Below are 17599 nucleotides of genomic sequence, written 5' to 3'. Positions count from 1 at the left end.
CAAATATTTGATTGGATCTAACCCGAGTCAGACACTGTTTGTCAATACTAAACGGCAAAGGATAAGACATACAAACAGACATGTAATTAACTTGCGTATATTTTTGAACCTACCTTAAGTTCAGTGTTTTGTTTTTTTAGTGCCTCTACTGTGTAGGAAATTTCCTTCCATGAGTCTAGCCTTGTTTTTGCCTTTGCCAGAACCTGGTCGGCTTCTTGTTTGGCCTCCAGCCATTGAGTTGAGTCCTTCAACATGTCCTGCAGCTGTTGTCTGCGGTTCTGTAAATGGCCGTGCACATCTTCCCACTGGTTCAGTAGCTTTTCAACTAAAACACAAAAGGAAGTAAATGTGATAAACAAAATGAAAATAATAAGGATATTGCACAGAATGCACAGCTCAACATATACTCTTGTTTTGCCAATATGTACTAAGGAAACAATGTTTGGGTATTCAATAATAATCATATTAGTTTGAGCCGTGCAGAGGATAAGAACTTCCTTATGCACGCTGCAGAAGAGTAGAATGTTTAGTGAGGTAATTATCCAAATAGTGTCAAGTATTGTGAAATGATTTTATTAAACCATTCAAAAATTTGACTCCAGTCGAATGAGCCTAGAACCATAACGCCAGATTCTCTTTTCCCTCAAACCAGATATTCTCCCCTCTGCACTGGACGAAGTGCATGAAAAGAAGTAGTGGAACCATGTTCCCTGTTTGCCTGCACCTGCACCCCACAAAACACATTGGCCCTCATTACGACCCTTGCGGAAAGTGACTGACCGGACCGCCACAGCGTAAATAGCGTTTCCGCCATTGCAAGAAGGAGCAAAGTGCGGCCCATTCCGACCCATCGGGCACGAGCACCACGGCATGGCGGAAGTGCAAAGTCCGCGATGGCGGAAATGACCCCAAAACGGCCCACACGCCGCCGTACGGCGCCCTAGGTGCAATACCGCCACCCATCACAGCGGACACCGCAGTGTGCGCCTACCGTAAAGTACGGTGACCGGAAATATACGGAAACGGAAGTTAAAACACGGGCCCGGAACGGGAAACAACCCGCCGTACACCTATAAAACCACTAAAACCACACAACCACTAAAATCACCACCCTGAGACACAACCCAACCCGTCATCCACCCTAGCGAAACCAAGAAAAATGGGAAAAGTAGCGAAGAAAGCGTGCGACCGCAAGCGGCAGGTCCACTTCTCCCGTGAGGAACTCACCGTGCTAACAGAGACCCTCCAGGAGAATGCTGCCGTCGTCTTCTCCACGCAAATGACCAGGACGGCACTCGCAAACAAGAAGGCCATATGGGCTCTGGTGGCACAGCGGGTAAGTGCGGTGGGGACCGCACCCCGCACCCCACAGCAATGCCGCAAGCGATGGGACGACCTGCGGATACGCGTCCGCAGCATACTCTCTGCCAACCGCAACATTGCCACAGCCACCGGGGGAGGGTCGGAATCACCAATCAAGCTGACCCCCTGGGTAGAAATCTGTGCCTCCACCATCGGAATGGAGAGCATAGAGGGAGTCGGAGGGATGGAGAAAGGAGTGCAGACATCCGAAGATTCAGGTAGGTGGGCCTAATGAAACAATGCTAAATCCACAAAGTCCATCCATTCGAAGCACCATGTGTCCCCATAGTGCAACAGAAACACATGTCCAGGAGAACGTCCACACACATTGGCCTGATAGCGCACGTTAAAACCCACAATAAATACATAAATAATTAAAAACCCCTAAAACACGCACTACACGTGCAGCAGGCACACCCTAACTGCAGGCTGCCAAACAACTGCACCCTCACTCCACACACAAATGGAAGCACCTCCAAGGCCCCGACCCAAATCACCCTCAGGTACCACCCCAATGCATGTGATACATTGCCATTCCAATTCCCACAGACCCACCAATAACCCTCGCCCTCCTTTACTCCACCACAGGGTCCGATCCAAACGATGAGCTGCAGGACACCCCTACCAGCACACCTGCAAAGAGGGCCAAGACCGACGGCCAAAGACCCTCCACCTCAGCTGCACGCATCAAGACACGGCAGCAGCACAAATCAGGTGGCAGCACACAGGAGGGAACATCAACAGGCACCCCAGCAGCCAGCATGGCCACAACACCACCACCACAGGTCCCCCCAACGGATGCCACAGAAGGCACTGCCTCCGGTGGCAGCAGCACCATAGGTGACACCCCATTGATGGCAGCATGCTCCGACACAGAAGACGGGGATGTCGAAGTCAGATCCATCCATGACCTGTCCCAATCCCCCTGTCTGTTCCATCCCGTACCACATGAGGATACCACGCAGGGGCACCCACAAGACGACGACTGGCCATCCCCCACAAGCCCTGTGGCAGGGCAACATGAGGACAACAGCCCCTCTGTGACACCCCCGCAAATGGCCATGGCCCAGCAGAGGCAACAGTCCCTCGACCAGTTAATCGTGCAACAGCAGCAACTGGCCACGCTCCTCAAGGACCATGCCGATGAATGTGGGGGCACTAAGGCAGACATAGAAACATCAACTGAGACACTTAGGGCACAAATGGAGAGAGGCACAGAGACACTAAGGGCACAAATGGAGAGTAGCACCGAGAGCCTGAGAGTCCAAATGGAGAGAAGCACCGAGAGCCTGAGGGGGGAACTGCATGCGACGTCCAAAGACGTATGTGGTGAACTTGCCGCAGTGCGCCGTGTGCTCACTGAGCTCTCGCAAACCCTTAGGGACATCCATGAACGTGAGCAGGCAGAGACATCATCCGTTGCAAGTTCCGTCCAGGGCAGCCCCCAACGTAGATCTGGGAGGAACCTGCGCTCCACAGGCAGGGGTGCCCCTGATACCCGCAGAGGGGGCTTGCAATAGCGACTGCCCACGGACGATGAGCATCTTTGGACACTGGTGTTCGGGGGGGAGGTGGGAGGGTGGAGGGGGTGTGTTGGGCTCACTTGGGTGGCGGGTCGATAGGGTGTACAACATGATATCACATATGCCATAAAAAGTGCACGATCAACCAATGAGATGTGTGGACATTGATCTTTGTGTACTAGGCCATTATAGGCGTACAGTCCATATTGTGCATGTACCAGACACACACAGTGCCACGCATCCCGTGTCCATGTATCAGCCACCAGGCGTGAGTGCTAGAAGCATGCATCAATGAGATGCTGACGAATGTCACGGGCCTCCGGTGCCTCGCAGACTCCTTGAGGTGCTGCCACATCCCCACCCTCATCATGACCATCATCAGGTGCTTGCAGTTCTGCGTCAGGGGGCATGGGCACATTTCTACGTACGCACATGTTGTGGAGCATGACACATGGCATCACCATCTTTGCAACCTTCTCATGGCGGTACAGGAGTGCCCCGCCAGACCTGCTGAGGCACCGGAAACGGGTCTTCAGTAGGCCGAATGCCTGTTCAATGACTACACGGGTACGTGAGTGGGCATGGTTGTAGTCCTCCTCATGCTGGTCCCGTGGGTTCCGGACTGGTGTGAGGAGCCATCTCTTCAGTGGATATCCAGCATCACCTGTATGTGGACGAGAAACGTATGATGTGGAATGCCATTGCTACGTACGCACACCCCCCGCCCCCTTCCTGCCAGGTCATTGCCGAATCACATACCCCACATTATCATGCATGTAATGAGACTCACCGAGTAGCCAGGATCTGTTCCCTGCGTGTCGCTCCATGTAGCGTGGTATTGTAGAGTTCCTCAAGACCATAGAATCATGGGTTGATCCAGGGAATCGGGCACAACAATGTGTAATGATCCTGTTGGAGTCACACACCATTTGTACATTCAGGGAATGAAATTGTTTTCGGTTGCGGTACTGGGCCTCCATGGCATGTGGGACGACCAATTCCACATGGGTGCAGTCGATGGCACCAATGCAACCCGGTATGCCGCCAAGTGCATGAAATCCCACTTTTGTGTTGGTAATTTCCTGCTCCGAGCGTGGTAGAGAGATGTAGTCGTCTGCGTGCTGCAGGAGGGCATCGAGCACTTGCAATAGTGTCCGTGAGAACAGTGGCTGAGAAATGCCATGCAACTGTCCGACTGTGTGCTGGTAGGTGCCTGTGGCCAGGAAGTGGAGTACAGACACCACCTTCAGTAGGGGTGGGATGGCGGTTGGGCTATCTATCATGCTGACAAGGTCAGCCTGTGTCATGTCCACAATGGCGGTTATGGTGTCCCGGTCCAGACGGTAGAGGGTGTGGATCTGCTCATCAGTGAGGTTGAACGGATGTGCTCGGAGGCGTGGGATTGCGGGCTGCCTGCGTGGTGGTAGTGGCTGTGCTGGCGGCCCTTGCTGGCCCTGCCTTGGCCTCCTCCTCCTCCTGCGTCTCCTCCGTGCGGCCGGTTGTAGTTGGTGTTCGTCTTCTTCTTGGAGTTGGAGTACTTGCAGTGCTATCAGGTCCCCCAGGGCCAACATCGCGAGTCCTGCCGGTAGCATTTCGGAGTGGGTGTGGGAGGAGACTGGCTGTGCAATTTATGTGTTTCCAGGCTGAATGGCCTCCACCTGTGGTGATTCATTCCACCTGTGCAAACTGCTCTCCCCTTTGGCCGAGCACGTCCCGCGCACAACGCTGCAATTCGTGGAATGGCATCTTGCTATTGCAATCTTGTATTTGTACCCGATGGCCGTGTAACATTGGTTGATATGTTCATTCTGTTGTGGTCCCATTGTTTCACATACTATCTGTGCAGTCGCGAACAGAGTTGTGAAGGGTCAGTGGAACGTAGTACTCGAGTAACGGTGGGCCCTCATTCATCACTGTACCGAGTTGCAACGACGGGCGGGGCGTCCCATTCGTGGGTGAAGGCATTTGCCATTTTCACACACAGCCGCACTCGATGGATTAATTAGTGTTTTCAAACGGCCACAGATGCCTCTTCGACGTGATGTTGCAAATGAGGAATTCGAAGGGCGGCGCTTTCGGTTTTCAGCTAGCGGCGAGGAGATGCCCACAGGTCTGACTGCAAATATAACGTTCTATTGTTCAATGTCCTTGGGACAGGGGCCATGGCGAGAATGCTATGATTGATATGAATAGTATGGGATGCGCAATTGCGTAGTGGACGATAAGGCAGGACGTTCCCAAATACATGTTACTTCACTAGACTGGAATTACGTGCTGGGGCACTGTGGATTTTGCAGGCTGCATAACGCACAGACTCAATGGATATTTCTAATGTTATGTGAGTAAATATTCAGGCGTTTTCATTACGGGATGAGGGAATGATGAATGGATGCATGGGCAGGTGATTTGATACAGTGTTTGCCATGTACAGGGCTTCTTGGGATCTGTCCGCCCCCCCTGCGCTATGTGATGCAGGGCTGCCATAGTGGGACCATCGTCTATCTGGCCTTGTTGAGCCCTCCCTGTCTCGACGCGCCTTCAGACACTTGTGTCCATGCACGTTACCAATCCCATCTGAAGGATTCTGTTTTCACAGGCGCATGCACAGGTACACTCGTTTGTGATGGTGTTTTCACCTCGATATAGGTAGTTATGATTCGCAAGTGGTTTTGGGGTGGTGATGATCCTTTGGAGTGGGCTTGCATGCATATGGCTGTGGATCTAGTGTGATCATTGATGTGAGTTGTTCGAATGTAGTTCTGATGGCCATTCTATTCTGTTTCTTTTCTTTTGGTTGACAGGTATCTCCTCCCCTTTTGCCACTGCCATCTGTATGCCACTTCTGCAGATGGATTTTACTCCCGACACCTGCTGCTTCGTGTTAATCAGTGGAGCAGCATTACGATCTTATGGGACGATCGCCAATGGGCCACATGCCCTTACGCAGTACTGGTGGCTCGGAGCAACATTTCGGCCTTTCAGCTGGACTAGTGCCTCCCCATTGGGACGGCCCTGCGGTTCTGTGCGCTTCCATGTTGCCTTTTCGTACGTGTATGTGGCTCTGTGTACCATGAGGGAACAGGGCGTCACACGAGTAGTGGCTGGTCATTTCTTGCGGATGCAGCCCACAATGGTGAAATGTGTTTTGGAGTTCATGGCCTGATGGCTGTATGGGCTTGGTGATATTGATGTGCATTAAAATTCTATTCTGATATGGGCCGTGTAGCGTTCTTCTTCGCAAGTGATGTGGCATATTCCTATTTGGGGAGCGATGTATTGTGAGGGGATCTGCATTGGGTTCCAGCTTCGGAGTTTTGTTGCGTGGTCCTGTACTGGGCGCGTTTGCCTACGAAGCCCGTGAGGTCAGGGATGGGGGCTGCCAATATGACAGTTTGAATGTTGTCATGCTCAGGGGCGGGGGATTGGGTTTTGTGTGACAGATGCCGGTCAGCCAGGTGGACTGGTGGAATGTTGTGATTTTCTGAATATTGCTGGTCACAGGTGCCTGTGTTTGCGTGCGTTTCTTGGTGGGGGACTGTGGTCATGTCCATTGGGATGGCGTCTGTATTCGTGCCATCTGTGCCCTGCAGCTCCCATTGGCCCCTCTTGAGGTCCATTTGTTCGTTGGCATGCATGGGTGACTTGTGCATTTCACTGGTTGCATTGTGGCTTCGTTGCACCTACGGGGAGTTGTACTTTGTGGGCAGGGAGCGGTGTACGGGCAGTCAGTGGGGCCGTTTACGGTTGATTCGCGATGCCGTACTTCTCACCATGGCGGAATGGTGCATTCCGCCATGCTTGATGGCGTTAGGTACATGTCCGCTGGGGTCGGAATTGGCGTACCGTTGCGCCATGGTGGTGTTTACGGTTTGGCATGGCGCGCGCGCGCGTGCTTGGTGCAGTTAGCGTTGGCGTTCACTACGGTGTCGCTAATGGCATCGTACTTTGCGGTGACGGGTCATAGTCGCACCGAGCGCTATTCGATGGCGGTATTGCATTTCCGCCATCGTTTTCCGAATTCCGCCAGGGTCGTAATGAGGGCCATTGTCACGCCCCCTGCCACTTGCAATCCAAACCCTCAAACAAACACACCTGCTTTTTAAGGGAATGTTCAGTGCAGTGCACTGAAGAGCTGGTTTCAACTTCTTCCTAAACTTTTATTATAAAACAACACCATTCCGGAACATAGAGGAGCACCACTCCCGACCGCTTCTGCCCACTTCGACCACTGCCCTTCTATGACTGATTGAAAGCTGGAGAAAGATAACAGAACATGAATGTGTGTGTCCCTTGTCTAAATATTCACCCTGCCTTTCAACAGCAGGGAGGTTAATACATTGGGCCTCATTACGAGTTTGGAGGCAGCCATGCCCTTAATAAGGGCATGGCTGCCTCCAAACTCGGGTCCGTGGTCCCTGAATGGGGAAATACCAGGCCATTCCGACTTTGGAGGGCCCGATATTTCCCCATTCAGGGAACCCGGACTCGGACCATCCCCCTTCCCATTTGAGCCCCCATAGGGGTCAATGGGAATGGGGAGCATGCTAGCGACGGGCCCGTTAATGATTGGCCCGTTGTTAGCATGCTTGCCCCCTCGCAGGACCCGCAAAGGACGTCTGGTAAAACCAGACATCCAGAGCGGTTCCTACGAGGGGACCTCGTAATAGGGCGGTACGGGGTTAACGGCTCCGGCACCTTTACTGGTGCCATTAACCCCTTACCCCGTTAACCCCTTACCGCCCTCCTTGTAATGAGGTCCATTGTCTTGCCAGAAGAAAGAATTCAAACTCTGGGTCAACGTTTTCAAGAAAACTGTTTTACATTGTTTCTCCACATATAGCCTTCAGGTATGTGACACATGTTATCTAATGCATGGTGAATAGGTGAATAGGTGATATTCAAAATACTGACTAGTGTTGTTTCAGCTCGGAAATCTCTATCTGGGAGATGACCAGTGGTTCAACAAGTGGGGTCTTAAGTAATGCCTTCACACTTTGCCTATGAACATGTTCTAAAGGGAGAATTGATAGATGAATGGGAAAAGAGAACTGACTAATGTAGCCCCCATGAAGACAAGTCCAAAACAGAACATGACATCTTGAAACACTTGTGTAGAGGTGCGTTATAAATGCCATATCATAGCATATCATATCATATCATATCTTAAATTTATCAGCAGTGCCACTATTGTGGGCACAGCAAGCTTTATGCGTTTGCAGGTTTAAGACTCGACTCCATATCACAGACTTGTTCAGTTTTGTGACCCAGTAGAAAAGTCTGTGACTTCCTGGTAAAAGCATGCACATTTGCAGGGACATCTACAAATGCCAGAGAAAAACTATTGCACCAATATAAACCAATCCTAGAACCCTCTCCAAGCACTTAACTATACTGCAGCAACATGCGTACAGCCAAGGGAGGTAGACCGCTGTCCCCGCTACTCATATGATAAAAGGTCAGTCCTCTGACAGACCACATGAACCTGGGAACATGGCTCAATCAGGAGAGAGACAAGTCCTTAAACCAATGTGGTCAGACTGCCTCCAAGATGAGGGTGAACTGGCCTTTCAACGACAGACAGCCAAGGCCAGGATTGTCTGTCAATGGGAGAGATGCCAGCAGGAAGTTTCAGATACTGGGCGATCCCAAGGAGGAAGGCTTGTTATTCAGAGGGGCCTAAAGAGGATTGCTTGCTGAATGCACAGGTGTGTGCTATGGTAAGAGAAGCATCGAGAGAATTAGAAGGTTTAAAGAAAAGAGATTTGCTGAAATGTGAAACCTATTTTGGTTGAGACTTAAAGGAACTTGAAAACACATTGTACTGTTTCGTTCACTTGATTGAGATTGTTTGAGGTGCTTCGTGGAGCTTCATGAGACAGAGTATTGCTTTTGAGCAAGCAGTTTGGAGTATGAGATGAGGGACCCATTCTTATGAGGCACTGAACCCCTCCTTCACCTCATGTCCAGATACCTGACAACACAAATATCCTGACACTGGTACTTCAGTTTGAAGATTGAAAGAGTAATTTAACATCTTAAAATTATGATTTCGTGTCCAAGTCTCCATCTTGAGAACATTGCGGTAAGCCCAAAACCATATGCTCTGGACTGTTCACCACATACTTAATATCACAGTGCTTTACCACTCAGGGATCTAATGTCACTGTCGTCTCCTTTTTCGCTCCTTTGGGTACTACTAGGACTGTCCTCACTTTCTTCACATCTCTGGGCACTCCAAATTCTGTCCTAACCTTCTTCATCCCTTCGACCATTTTCAGTGATGTTTTGGTCTTCTTTATACCTTGTTGTCCCCCCTCCTTCACTCCCCTGTGCACTACTAAATACATTTTATACAAGCCTGAACATTACTGCTGCAATAATCATAGATGATCCGCACTTCACAAAGGACTGAAACTTAATTCAAAACTGAAACTTATTCTCACTGCAGGGCAAAACAAATGAAATTGTCTCTTGCAAGGGATACTGACAGTAATGGTTGATACTAGTTAACTTTGTACTGTGCTTTGCCACTGCAACCTTGATAATAGACCGTCACTGTTTAGCTGATTGTGCACCTTACACCGGACAGTGCTGCTTCTCTGCATTCCTGCACTCCTGAAAAATCACTGTGTAAATATTTCTAGGATTTCTACAATAACCAAATGTTCAGGAACCATAATAGAGACATAGCTAAAAAGGGGGAGGGGGCAAAACAAAGATTCATATGTACAATGATGAGTTAGGCTTTCTTGGGAGACAAATGAATACATCATCTACAGTGTCGGCCCATCCCCTGCTTCCATATCAAAGGAACGATGGGAGTGCACCATTCATTGAAACTTTCCCTTATCTGCCGCCATATCATACAAATAAAAAGACGGTATTCGCTGAAACAACCATACTGGCATTATTCTGTAATAATCGAAGAAGAGGTGAATGTGCAGAATCAAGAAGAACTTAACCTGTTGTGACCAGGGTGCCAAAGCAAATGGCATCCCTCTAAGAACTGACACACGTACAGACATTAGACACAAAGCAGATACACATCCACCATGACATGAAGCTCTGAAATAAATAGGTAAAACTACACTTAGACATGAAGGATATGCTTGCACCCAATAGGTTCCAAATACATATACTATATGAGCAGAAAACGCAAGATGCATGAGAAATACACATAAAAGCTTACTTAAATACAAAAGGAGCAACACGAATGAATGGACATGTAAAACAAGATGGACGGTGAAGCTACAGTCAAGTGAATGGAAGGCACCAGGGGAAATTCGAAGTAAGCTAGCAGAACACAACTATTGAATTAGCTAAAAATCATTTTGACAATCAACACAGAAGCCAGCCATGGTTAAAGTAGAAAGGAAAGTCTTGGGCTCGCACCGAGAAAAAAAGAAGATAATGCCCAAGGCCAAGACCTTTCTCTTAGGTTAACTTTAGGAACAAAACAACTAATTGAAGACCAGATGCTCATTAATTAGGATACAATAGTGAAGAAAGATAGCTCTACACAGACTCTAGAGGGCAAAAAGTGTAAAGACAAATAGACAAAAATCCCAGCAAAAGACGAGAAAGAAGGATTCAAAACATGGTCTCGGCACACCTGACATAGAGTTCAAGACAGTGCTTATTCACTAATGATAGCTACAAGAAGGCCCCTGCTAGCAACTCCTTAAAAGTTCTCTGAGCTACGATACAGGTCAAGGTTAAGTTCAAAGCTGGAGGCACTGGACCATAGCCTAGAGTGTTACAGATGGTAAGTTTTAATTGGGAAAGTGGCCACTCAGTGTCTCTCCCCCAACCAATACTGTTACTCATGTGTTGATGACCTGCAAAATAGTTAAGTTTGGTGAAGTCCACGCCAACCAATCCCTAGCCTCAATTCATGATATCTCATAATTAACGCACCAGCCAATCCAGAGGTAAAGAAATGCTATGCAGTCAATATTATCAATTTAGAGGTAGTTCCGGGTGCACCTATCAGATATGGCATGACCAATAAGGGTACTAACCCCTATATATCGTATACAAAGACACTTTTTCTAACCAATCCCCTAACTTCATAGGTTTTTGTAACTAAATTTGTCATACCATGCTAATGATGACACTTGTGGCATTTATATACCTGTTAACTGTTTTGAAGAAGTTGAGAGCTCTGAGGGTTTGTTACTTATGTCCCTGTTTTATAAGATTGAAAATAAAACAAGCCTTTGTCATTTACTTTGACTCTTCTGTTTATTGGGTCTGGGATTTCCCAGCCAACCTGGTCTGCTTATGGGCTTGGAATTCCCGCCATGCCATTACAGCTTAATTTGCATTGCTTCGTTAAGTTAACAATTATAGTGATTTGAGGCATATGGTGCAGTCCTAATAGGTAATAATATAATAGGTACAGGACAGTGGTTAATCTGCACTAACAATCACAGTGCATTGAAGCAATGTAGGCTTGAGGTGCAAGATAGAAGATACACAGGTTCAGTTTGGGGACAATAACCATGTGGAACTCCAAGGTAAGGGATTTAACCAGACAAACATCTGAAAGTTACATTAACAGGCAGCAAAGCGAGCCAGTGTATGAAACAAGATGTACATGCATTTGAACATACATTTCAAAAAGCAAATGTACATTATTATTCAAACTAGGCATTCATGAACCTAGGCCCTGAACAGTACCTAAATGTATTGGAATGCTGCATGACTACTTGGCTGAAGAGTTTGGACATGCTCGCCCAGCTTGATGTTTAACACCTGGGTCATATCTAATCAGGGGCATATGATGAAAAGACACTGATTTACATGTTTTGAGGATGCTAATATTAACAAAAAAATAAACTGGTTAAGAAAGATTTGCGCTTTGATTTTTTTACGATTGGTCTATGGTCTTAGTGTTCCTCAGATAAGCAAATTAAGTAGCGATGGATTGTGCTATATGTACTCTATTCAGATGCATACAGTCACTAAAATCTGTTCTTCCAAGCGCCCGAAGAGGATGTGATTGATTTTTTTAGCCATTCAGGGTTAAACTGGAAAAGGCCCGTCATAAATATAAAAATGGCATTTTGACCTGTGGGCCACCAAGCCCAGCCAAGTCTTTTTGCCTACTTGATTGTGGCAGTTTCAAGTACATGGCAGAGTGGGCCAATTTTTAATTTTAAACAAGCGTTGACAATGCAACAGTTTGGGCTTTTGTGTAGGCATGGGAAAGACACGTGACAGGCACTGCCGTATTGGTATTGCCTAGTCATTGATGGTAGCAGGTTCAAAATGGTGAGAGTACCTGGGCATCAAATAGGAGTGCCTGGAAAAAATGTAATACCAATACACAAGTCAAAACCGCTGGCTTTGCCAATGCTTGCTTTTAACAGAACATCAGTGAAGGAGGCACAGAGTGCTTTTAAATCGAGTGGCTGAAGGCAGGCCTGGTAAAACAGTTGTATTACGCCAGTAACAGGTTTACAACTCATTTAAGTCATTAACTATCAGAAGAACATTTCGATTAAAGAGAGCTCAAAGAGTTTCCATGAGGAGGTGATTTGGGTGCAGAGGGGTAGGAATATGTGGGAATGGCTATAGGGAGTATCATAGCCATGGACAGTCAAAGGGTGGCCAATTAACCAAACATCACCTGCAGACTGTGTGCCATTCCTCCCCATCTGTACTCTAATGCAATAGATGTGGCTTATAGGTGTCACAAGAGACACCTAATAGCCTAAACTAAAAGGGGTTATTTCCAGCAGAAACCAAGTTGTACAGAAGTAATCCTTGGCCACATATCCTTTCTAACAAATAATAGCACCCTCTGGCTGTGAAGTGTTAGAAGTGCAACGGTATCTTGGTTCTTTCTCTTCTTCTTCCCTATTGTTGCATCTCGGTTGAACGTGGAAAGTTACATGATGCAAACGAACTGTGCTTTTACAGACAAATATCGTCATATTTGTTTGCCAAACGTTATGGTGTGATCAATGCCCACTGAATGTTATTCTGTTGTGTGTTGTCACATTTGCTTCCCAAAAATGATGCTGGAATCATTCCTAAATGAGTAATATCTTGAGTTGGTCTGCTCAGCATGGCACATGCATGTGCTTAAATTGGAACTACTAAATAGGTGTAATGTGTTGTTTTTCTTCCTTGGCTTTGGGATGGCAATGTGAGTCTTTTATGACCAGCTCTATCGTTTGAGAGCAGTGAGCTTTCCTTACTAGAGTGGCACACTATTAGTGTTTGTGGAGTAACTGTCCTGCCCAAATGTGAAGATGGCATCTTTTTCCATAGACGAGGAACTCACTTTGAAACATGCAGAAATTGAGTAAGAACACGTCACTGGGTGGCAGTCACAACACCTTTTCAGAAGCGGTATCTACTTACGGTGCTCCAGTACTGCTGGCCTCTTTCCCAGATGAATATCATGATCCTAACATCAGAATGTATTCAGCTTAAAGAAAGGCCTGCCCCTTTTTTGATTATTATTATGAGCATCGTTTTACAACAAAATATTCAGATTTTATTTAAAATCATAGTGTTAAATAATATATAATGCACTTTCAACAAAGCACTCTACATGGAACATTTACATACACTTATTAACCCACAACCGAAGTTGTTTTTCATTTATCAACCTCTGAAGGATGAAATGCTGAGTTGGGCTTGGAGGGATTCGAACCTGTGACCTACAGATCACACACAGATCTTAGCAGCAAGCCCTTAATCTACTGTGCTATTTTACCAGCCAAGGGCACATATTGCTTTACTAGGCAAAACATAAAAATGTTGAATCCAGCCATTCAAAACCAATTCCAGTAAAAGTGACAAATTTCCAAAACCTCAAGTAGTACTATAAGGATTTTTTAAGCATGAGCAACATGTGCTTACATAACACAATCATAACACAATCAGAGATATGATGAGGCATTTGTGTGTACTATTCATTAGGCTGTTCCTAATGCACTGAGAGGAGAGGGTCATGTTCTCCATTACAAAACACCACGCTTGTTGATGTTGCAGGTCCTCAACACTTTTGCTTTCTAAAAAAGATTTTGTAGAGTCTCTATCCTAGTTCGCTCAGCTCACAGTAGACTCGGCCCATTTGCACTGGGTAACCACTGACAATGACTATGTTTCATAAAGGTTAAAGTGGAAGTGCACAACATCCATGTCAATAAGATAGCATATTTATAATTGCTCTTATTGCTGGCTTGGATATACTTGAATGCATACCTTTAGTGAGATCTTGTTCCCAAGCAGTTATAGTTGCAGGGCCAGTCTAACACAAACTCTTTTCGTTTTAATATCTTGCAGAGCCGAAGCAATCTTGCTTTTGATATTTGCTCAGATTGTATCCGTGCCCCTAGTGTAAGATGTTAGTAATTCATAAATGTCTAATTCTAGAGCATAGTTTGATACAAATAATCTTTTAGAACAGTGTCATCTTCCTTCTTAATATGTACAACTGGGCAGGTTTTCGTTTTAAGGCAAATATGGATGGCAACATTAGGCCATGCTCAAGTCTAAAATGGTGAATAGGCACACCCCATTGTAAACATTGATGGAGATAGTCTCCGCAACCAAATGTCCAAAGGCTGCAATCTTATTTCACTAGCACATATTGGGCCTCATTACACAAGAATGGCAGTCCAGAAATGAGGCTGCCTGTAGAAGCGTACCCGCACCCTTTCTGGACCACTATACAACACGTATGCCTGCAGGGGCAGTTGCTCCCGGCAGGTCTGACCCGCCGGGGGCACCGGCCCCCTGGAGGCATGGTTTTCACTGAAGCGCTGGCACTTTTAGCAATGATCATTAATGGTGGATGAGGTTATAGATCCAAGCGTTTCTAGTATATATTGATTGGTAACGCTACGCTAATAGTCACTTCTAGGTCAGAGGATCCGAGAGATTCCACAAAAGGTAGAAAGTTACTTGAAATGCCAAAAATCCATGGTTCGGGGAGGTGGCTCGTGTTCTGACCACCCTTTGCACCTAGGGGAATAGGCATAAATGACTGCATCGGCTAATAAAAAACAGCCTTCAAGGGCCAAACTCTCCTGAATGGGGAAGGGGGATGCATCCTAGGGCTCGGAATCTTCTTGTGTGAGCACCAAGGGGCACATTTCTAACTTGAGTGGAAACTGAGGTTACAGCAATTTTATCAACTGGCTGAAGTTAGCTCTCCGTATATTTAAGCTATTATGGTAGAACCTTTGCAACTAGTCACCAGTTTCTACTCTGTCTTGTTCTGCCTGTGACATGCCTGTAGTCTTAAGGTGAATGGCATGAATGTAGTCTTAAGATGGTCCACCGCTTAATGTTGACAGGGCTTAGTATAAATAGAGGCTATACTGATGCTGCCTAGTTTGTATCATATGTCATTCTCTAGGGCTATAAAACACGGACAGTCACAGCATGTGAAGGAAGAACAGAAATATCCATCGCTGAAATTGGGGTGCTGTCTGACTTGGTAGAATTACAGAAAGGCACGGAAGTAAATGCCGAACAAGAGCAAGAAGCCATTGACTTTACAGAATTGGAGATCAGAACGGATTGGACAGTCAAAAGCAATTTAAAACAAAAGTCCAAATTTAATCCGATGATCACTACGGGAACCAACATAGATGCATTTCAAACCTTGGTCATAGAAGATCTAAAAAAACTGAGAAGACGGAAAAGACAGACAACAAAAGACAATCTCACTATAAAGGACAGGCTGGCCCTGAAAGAATTACATGACCTCCCCAATTGTATAATCAAGCCTTCAGATAAGGGAAGAAACATAGTTCTCATGACCCGAGAATATTACATTAAGGAGGCATACAAACAGCTAAATGATAAAAAATGCTACGAAAGAGTACAAAAGAATCCCACCAAAGAATTGGAAAAAAAGGTGAAAGATTTCGTAGCTATTTGGGAACACAAGGGCATTCTAGATGAAGATAACTGTAAATTTTTACAAACAACAAACTCCATCACCCCAACGATATATTTTCTCCCCAAAGTACATAAGAGCATGAAAGAACCACCGGGGAGACCAATTGTATCATCGGTAGGCTCTGTTTTGGAGAATATGTCCAAATTTATTGATGAGACACTGTTTCCATTCGTCTCTTCATTACCCTCCTACCTCAAAGACACCAAGGACTTCCTATCCCGAATAAATCACATTCCCTGGGAATCGAACTATATGATGGCCACCATGGATGTGGTGGCATTATATACGTCCATTGATCATGACTATGGAAAGAAAGCATGTGAAAAATACCTCAACACTAGATCGCTGAACTACTATGAACATACTCAAATGATTCTCCAAATGATCGATATGTGCCTGACGAATAATGTGTTCATTTTCAACGATGAATTTTTCAGACAAATACAAGGCACAGCTATGGGCACCACCTTCGCCCCATCTTATGCCAATTTGACCATGGGAGCTTGGGAAGCAACGGAGTTTGGGTCTGAACAAAATCAGACCCTTATGGAAGATGTCGTCATTTGGCTCAGGTACATAGATGACCTTTTTATAATCTGGAAAGGAACAGATCAAGGTTGGATGGAATTAGTTAGGTTATTGAATCAGAATGAGAACAACTTACGTTTCACCGAAACACACAGTCGCTCTTTCATAACCTTCTTGGATGTGAACCTTCGCATAGTTGATCAGACTCTGACGTGTGAACTACACAGAAAACCCACCGGCTCTAATACGCCATTACACGCTGAAAGTGGACATCCGAAGAGTCTCATTTGGAGCGTACCTTATGGCGAGTTCATAAGGATAAGACGGAATAGCTCCACATTGGAAACCTATGATCAAGAGAGTAGAATAACTGCTAGAGGTTTCAGAGGACAATGTTATCCAAAAAAGATTATTGAGAGAGCATACCTGAAAGCAAGAAGTCAAGACAGACAAGCTCTGTTGGTGGATAAACACACAACGACCAATATAGAAAATGAACCGACTCGCCTCATCCTGACCTTCAATAGTCAAATACCAGACATCAAACGGGTGTTACAAAAGCACTGGAAGGTATTAACCATAGATAAGGACATTGGGAGATCTTTGAAAGGGTATCCGGAAATCAGTTTGAGAAGAAATTCCTCTATCAAGGATACATTGGTACATAGTTTTATGCAAAAAGAAGAAGCTGTAGGCGCCAATATATGGCTGACAAGGAAAAAGAGCGGATTCCATAAGTGCACAAGGTGCAATATATGTAAATTTGCCAAGAATTGTGACACTTTCAAGCACCCCATAACAGGAACTACGGTGGCCATCAATGAGAAAATTACGTGTGAGACAGAATATGTGGTTTACATCCTGGCATGCTCCTGTAAAAAATGGTATGTTGGGAGTACAAAATGTAAATTAAAATTGAGAGTACAACAACATGTGAGAGCCATCCGACATAAAGATGCCAATTATCCAATGGCGAAACATTTCACAGATTACCATGAAAGTGACATGAAGAGTTTTTGCTTTTTTGGAGTCCACACGATTGAGACTAGTCCCAGAGGGGGAGATAGAGAAAGCAAGCTGAGGCAACAAGAGACCCGCTGTATCCTTGATTTTGAAACTAAACAGCCAAATGGACATAATATTGACGAGGAGCTTTACACCTGTATAGGACATTAGAATCATATTGCTGGATACCAAGTACTTAGTATTAATTGGGAACGTAATGTTTTGTTGTGCAATGTTTTTAATAGCGATT

At 45.9% G+C, this 17599-nt stretch overlaps 1 protein-coding gene across 9 annotated transcripts in view; it reads right to left on the bottom strand.

Moving 5' to 3' along the window:
* DMD (dystrophin) overlaps positions 1-17599 on the bottom strand; it is a 7616828-nt gene that overhangs the window by 2431462 nt on the left and 5167767 nt on the right. For all 9 annotated transcript variants that reach the window (XM_069639082.1, XM_069639084.1, XM_069639079.1 and 6 more), the window contains one exon: positions 114-325. In XM_069639082.1, coding sequence (XP_069495183.1) covers positions 114-325 — 212 coding nt within the window. The remainder of the gene's footprint in view (positions 1-113; positions 326-17599) is intronic.

Source organism: Ambystoma mexicanum, chromosome 7q (assembly GCF_040938575.1).
Source record: "Ambystoma mexicanum isolate Mex_15411 chromosome 7q, UKY_AmexF1_1, whole genome shotgun sequence".
NCBI classification, from domain to species: domain Eukaryota; kingdom Metazoa; phylum Chordata; class Amphibia; order Caudata; family Ambystomatidae; genus Ambystoma; species Ambystoma mexicanum.
This window is presented reverse-complemented; position numbering and strand designations above follow the sequence as displayed.